Source organism: Procambarus clarkii, chromosome 54, assembly GCF_040958095.1.
Source record: "Procambarus clarkii isolate CNS0578487 chromosome 54, FALCON_Pclarkii_2.0, whole genome shotgun sequence".
NCBI lineage: Eukaryota > Metazoa > Arthropoda > Malacostraca > Decapoda > Cambaridae > Procambarus > Procambarus clarkii.
In genome coordinates this window covers 5,352,385-5,359,087 of record NC_091203.1, presented here as the reverse complement: position 1 = coordinate 5,359,087, position 6,703 = coordinate 5,352,385, and the positions used below count along the sequence as shown (strand labels likewise).

Here is a 6,703-nt window from a genome sequence, read left to right as displayed (position 1 = left end):
TAAGGTAATAGAGAATAATATATATCTTTCAATCTCAACATTAGATTTTCTAATTTCCAACTGTATTAAATAAATAGCATTAAAATATTTTCCTTCTTAACTATTACAAAAATCAACGAATTTGAGTAACTTTTGCTTTTGTTTTATTTGTACCTTAAACATAACACTGAACAATCAATTATGTGCCACCCCACCTTCCTTCATCTGCAAAAAAACTAATCAAAAGACATATGTACAAGGCTAAAAAAATTCAGCAACACTTACCATACTCAGGCTAAAAGAATTAAGCAACACTTACCATACTCTTTTTATATTCACTGTTAACTTTTAGCTCATGTGACAGACTTTCCACCTGCTCAACAGTTTCAAGTGGGGATGGAAGAATGTCTTCCAGGATTGGTATATCTCCATGTGTTTTTGACATATGGGTTTCCGTCATTTTGACAATATTCAGGAATTTTGCAAAAATAATGGCATTTACTATTTTTAAAAGATTATTAGCAAATTTACAGAAATGGTGCATTCGGAAGACAAAACCGTGGTAGACATGGTTGGAACAAGTTAGGTGAGAGGGTGGTGGAGGCCAAAACCATAATCATAATCATCTGTATCAAACCTTATTACAGGTAAAACCAGTAGGCAGTCTACTGTATTTTATCAAACCGTTATTAGTATAATAGATCTCGTAATAATTTTGCAAAAATAATGGCATTTACTATTTTTAAAAGATTATTAGCAAATTTACAGAAATGGTGCATTCGGAAGACAAAACCGTGGTAGACATGGAACGAACAAGTTAGGTGAGAGGGTGGTGGAGGCCAAAACCATAATCATAATCATCTGTATCAAACCTTATTACAGGTAAAACCAGTAGGCAGTCTACTGTATTTTATCAAACCGTTATTAGTATAATAGATCTCGTAATAATTTTGCAAAAATAATGGCATTTACTATTTTTAAAAGATTATTAGCAAATTTACAGAAATGGTGCATTCGGAAGACAAAACCGTGGTAGACATGGAACGAACAAGTTAGGTGAGAGGGTGGTGGAGGCCAAAACCATAATCATAATCATCTGTATCAAACCTTATTACAGGTAAAACCAGTAGGCAGTCTACTGTATTTTATCAAACCGTTATTAGTATAATAGATCTCGTAATAATTTTGCAAAAATAATGGCATTTACTATTTTTAAAAGATTATTAGCAAATTTACAGAAATGGTGCATTCGGAAGACAAAACCGTGGTAGACATGGTTGGAACAAGTTAGGTGAGAGGGTGGTGGAGGCCAAAACCATAATCATAATCATCTGTATCAAACCTTATTACAGGTAAAACCAGTAGGCAGTCTACTGTATTTTATCAAACCGTAATTAGTATAATAGATCTCGTAATAATTTTGCAAAAATAATGGCATTTACTATTTTTAAAAGATTATTAGCAAATTTACAGAAATGGTGCATTCGGAAGACAAAACCGTGGTAGACATGGTTGGAACAAGTTAGGTGAGAGGGTGGTGGAGGCCAAAACCATAATCATAATCATCTGTATCAAACCTTATTACAGGTAAAACCAGTAGGCAGTCTACTGTATTTTATCAAACCGTAATTAGTATAATAGATCTCGTAATAATTTTGCAAAAATAATGGCATTTACTATTTTTAAAAGATTATTAGCAAATTTACAGAAATGGTGCATTCGGAAGACAAAACCGTGGTAGACATGGTTGGAACAAGTTAGGTGAGAGGGTGGTGGAGGCCAAAACCATAATCATAATCATCTGTATCAAACCTTATTACAGGTAAAACCAGTAGGCAGTCTACTGTATTTTATCAAACCGTTATTAGTATAATAGATCTCGTAATAATTTTGCAAAAATAATGGCATTTACTATTTTTAAAAGATTATTAGCAAATTTACAGAAATGGTGCATTCGGAAGACAAAACCGTGGTAGACATGGTTGGAACAAGTTAGGTGAGAGGGTGGTGGAGGCCAAAACCATAATCATAATCATCTGTATCAAACCTTATTACAGGTAAAACCAGTAGGCAGTCTTCTGTATTTTATCAAACCGTTATTAGTATAATAGATCTCGTAATAATTTTGCAAAAATAATGGCATTTACTATTTTTAAAAGATTATTAGCAAATTTACAGAAATGGTGCATTCGGAAGACAAAACCAATTTTTCACTTTTGACAATTGAGCACCTGCTACATCCAGATTCTAGGGAGGAAAGGAAGGACGATCTTACTGGATCCCATAGCCTCTCCGAGGCACAAACCAGGCTTTTACATAACCCCCCCCCCTGCACCCGAGCTTTTTAAAATAGTAAATGCCATTATTTTTGCAAAATTATTACGAGATCTATTATACTAATAACGGTAAATAAATAATAAATAGTAAATAAATCAAAATCAGTTACATTATTTTATCTTATTCATAGCATAAATGTTCTCGAAGATTACTAAAAAGAAATTGAATTAGACTACAGCAAATTGGCAAACTTTACCTTGTATCTGTTTCCACCGAGTTTGTTTGGGGCGTTCTTCAACATATCAGCAATACTTGTCTCAACATCTCTTTCAGTTGCATTAGTGTGGGTGTTGATACAGGCTTCTGGAAATTTATAAGAATTAATTAATATATATAATTATAATTCACTTTGCTATTCCCCATTCCACAGTCCTCTCGTCCTTCCCACTTCCCTGTCCCCACATCATCCCCACTATTCCCACTTCCCTGTCCCATCGTCCTCCTTACCATTTTCCCCTCCCCTGTCCTTCTTCCTCCCCCACCATCTCCCATTCACCTGTCCCTTTGTCCTCCCCAGCATTCCCCTGTCCCCACCATCCCCAACTCCCCAGTCCCCTCGTCCTCCCCACCATTACCCTCTCCTCTGTCCCCTCGTCTTCCCCACCATACCCCCCTCTCGTCCTCCCCACCATTCCAAACTACCTCATCCGATGCATTCTATAATGGTCTGATGCTTCCATCAGAAAATTGGGAACATCAAATGATCTGATATTCCCATCACTGAAAAATAAGAACAGCTAAAAAAATGAAATGAAAAAAATAAAAAAATAAACTATACTCATGAAATGAACAGTATGGTAAACAACACAGCTCAATTTCAATGCAATGTCACACAAAATTATTAAATCGAAATGAAAATAAATTGAAATCTATGAAAATTCAAATTATCAATACAATCGGAAATATTGAAATAATATCGCAACATAATATAGTGTGGGTTGCTCTTACGTGCAACAGACGGTGCTGTTTTTCAAAAAAGGCATGGTTTTACCTGTCACAAGTGTGGCATCTATACTTATACTCACGAAATGAACGGTATGGTAAACAACATAGCTCAATTGCAATGCAATGTCACAATAACATTTAATAACAATAATAACAATAACATTTAAATATACTTTAAGATATAATCTAGAAGAAAATAAGAACATTGAAACGGTTCATGAACTCGATTTCAATAAAGGACACTATGGGGAACTTTGAAAAACAGTTAATGAGTATAATTAGACAGACTTGTTGCTAGGCAGAGGAGTAAATAATGAGATATATGGCAAATTTTGCAAAATATACGGCACACAAACATTCATACCCAAACAAAGCAAAATGCTAGGTAAGAACAAAGCAGTTGGCCCGTAGGGGAAAGGAGATACCCACAAGACTGGAATACAAGTCATTAACAAGCACACAAGTACTACACTACACAACAACCGCACTACTACCAGAACTGGACGAATCACTACCAAAACAACACATTGCACATCACTACCAAAACAACACAACACAACACAAGCATTGGCAAAGAATTATAGACCAGTTGCACTAACATCCCACATAATAAAATTATTTGAGAGTGATCAGGAGTCAGATTACTAGTTTTATAGAGACCAATGACCTCCACAATCCAGGCCAACAAGGATTTAGAGCAGTTTCTATGATCGAGCCACTGAGATCTATAAAGAATTCTGATCAAGAAAGAGATCTAGGGGTGGTTTTAGATAGAAAACTATAACCTGAGGATCATATTAAGAACATTCTGCGAGGGGCCTATGCTACACTTTTTAACTTTAGAATTGCTTTTAAATACATAGGTCAAAAAGTTTTAAAAGTTTTAAAAGTTTTTTAAACCTCTCGTGTATCATGAGTGTGTTAAAGCATCAGATGGTGCATTCAGATGATGAATATTACCTAGTTCCTTCATCTGGGAAGAATGAACACATATTGGTGCATTCGGATGATAAAAACTAACTACTGTAGTTTAATTGATCAACAGACTGTATATCATATGCAGACTGTATGTGGATCTGCGGGCCACTCCAAACAACAGCCTGGTGGACCAAGCTCCACCAGGGCTAAAGCACAAAGTGATATAGATGTGATAGAGAAACTAGGTCAAATGGAGGAGTAGGTCTGTATATTAAACAGCACCTGACGTGCACAGAGCTACTAAACTCAATGTAGTGGTAGAGTGGTGGGGGGGGGGGAAACATTGCAGAAAAAAACAAAAATACAATTTGGTCAACAAAACAGCATTGTTTAAAATAGAAGACATGGGTTGTCATTTTGGGGGTAAGGTAGGTTACATTGAGTTAATTAGTTAGTACTTAGTTTTTATCTTAAACTGGTTGGGAGAGGTACAGTGTTGCTGTGCTGGTGAAAGAACACCTAAAGGTAAATTAAATAATGATTGCGAATCCACAAGAAGTTGACATAATATCGCTAGAGATCTGCAATCAGGATGATAAACTTTCCTTAAAGAATTTGACAAACACTTGCTGATAGGACATGAAGTAAATGAAATGTATGTCAAGTTTTGTGAAATATATGATAAAAGCACAACAAAATTTGTACCAAAGGAGAGATGCAGAACTAGGAAAAGGGGTTTGTTCAACAGAAATTGCGAGAGGGCCTGAGACCCAAACACACACAAATGGAATCAATATATAGCAAGAGGCCAAACCCCCAAACATACAAGCGATGCAAAGATGCGAGAAACAGCAGCAGCATTAAGGAGAGGGACTTAAGGACCATAAATAAAGTGTGAAAATAAACTCGAGTAAATTTTTTTAACTACTCTCGACAGTGAAGAAAAACAAATATTCAGACGATTTGTGTTAGAATCATTAATCTTACACTTTCAGTCATATTCAACAACACAAATACATACACACACATTCCTGTTGCTGTAGCAAGTGAAGAATTACACACACAGATCACAATAACGTGATGCATCAAATGAACAAATCCACAAGGGCCGTGACGAGGATTCGAACCTGCGTCCGGGAGCATCCCAGACACTGCCTTAATCGACTGAGCTACAACAGGGTAAAAGGGTTGAAACCGAAGTTCTACTGAACTTACTGGATCCCATAGCCTCTCCGAGGCACAAACCAGGCTTTTACACAACCCCCCCCCCCCCCTGCACCCGAGCTATGTCAACAGGCCGTTCTCCCTCTTCGCCCTTCCGAATGCACCATATCAGTAAATTTTTTAATAATCTTTTAAAAATAGTAAATGCCACTATTTTTGCAAAATTATTACGAGATCTATTATTCTATAGAATAATGCATATAAATGCATATATGCATATAAATACAAAACATAAATACAAAAGTAAATGTAAATAATTTTACCTTGCACCTAGATCCACCAAGCCTGTATGGCGCGCGTTTCAGTACTTCGGAAATCTAGAACTATCTTGAATCTCTAATCTGCAATGAAACAATACATATTATTGCACTTACCAAAACATGGATGAATGTAGAAAATACAGAACTATTAGCTGAATATCAAATAAATGGATTTAATCTATTTCACACAGATAGATATATTACACCGTGTATATTAGGTAATACCTAACATACACGCCTCCACACACACTACATTTGAAATGTAGTCTCAAAAAGACTACATTTCAACAGCAAAGATTACTCCATAAAAAAATAATTAAATTATTGACCAACATGAGAGAGGGTTAGCCAACATGAGGGTTGTGTTGATTGCCTGAAAATATTTAAATTGTGTAATGTATTGAATGGCATTTTTCAAGTTACAACATTTTTTAAATTACTGAACTAGGTTCTAGGCTTTGCTAGGCTTAATTCAATTATTACAGATAAGCCTAACCTAGCCTAGAACCCAGTGGGTTTTCTTCCTATTGGGGAGTGTTGTACATGCCTCGCCTCCACATACACACTAGCACAGCCAGGCCTCGCCTCCACATACACACTAGCACAGCCAGGCCTCGCCTCCACATACACCAGCACTGCCAGGCCTCGCCTCCACATACACACTAGCACAGCCAGGCCTCGCCTCCACATACACACTAGCACAGCCAGGCCTCGCCTCCACATACACACTAGCACAGCCAGGCCTCGCCTCCACATACACACTAGCACAGCCAGGCCTCGCCTCCACATACACACTAGCACAGCCAGGCCTCGCCTCCACATACACCAGCACTGCCAGGCCTCGCCTCCACATACACACTAGCACAGCCAGGCCTCGCCTCCACATACACACTAGCACAGCCAGGCCTCGCCTCCACATACACCAGCACTGCCAGGCCTCGCCTCCACATACTCACCAGCACAGCCAGGCCTCGCCTCCACATACACCAGCACTGCCAGGCCTCGCCTCGCCTCCACATACACCAGCACTGCCAGGCCTC

At 37.7% G+C, this 6,703-nt stretch overlaps 1 protein-coding gene across 1 annotated transcript in view; it reads right to left on the bottom strand.

Annotated features, from left to right (window-relative positions):
• LOC138352509 (uncharacterized) overlaps window positions 1-5,744 on the bottom strand; it is a 7,493-nt gene extending 1,749 nt beyond the window's left edge. Inside the window, exons 1-2 of the mRNA XM_069305009.1 lie at window positions 5,667-5,744; window positions 2,513-2,619 (exon numbers count right to left, since the gene is read on the bottom strand). Of these exons, the coding sequence (XP_069161110.1) occupies window positions 2,513-2,557 (45 nt within the window). The 5' untranslated portion in view covers window positions 2,558-2,619; window positions 5,667-5,744. The remainder of the gene's footprint in view (window positions 1-2,512; window positions 2,620-5,666) is intronic.
• Window positions 5,745-6,703: the final 959 nt, after the last annotated feature.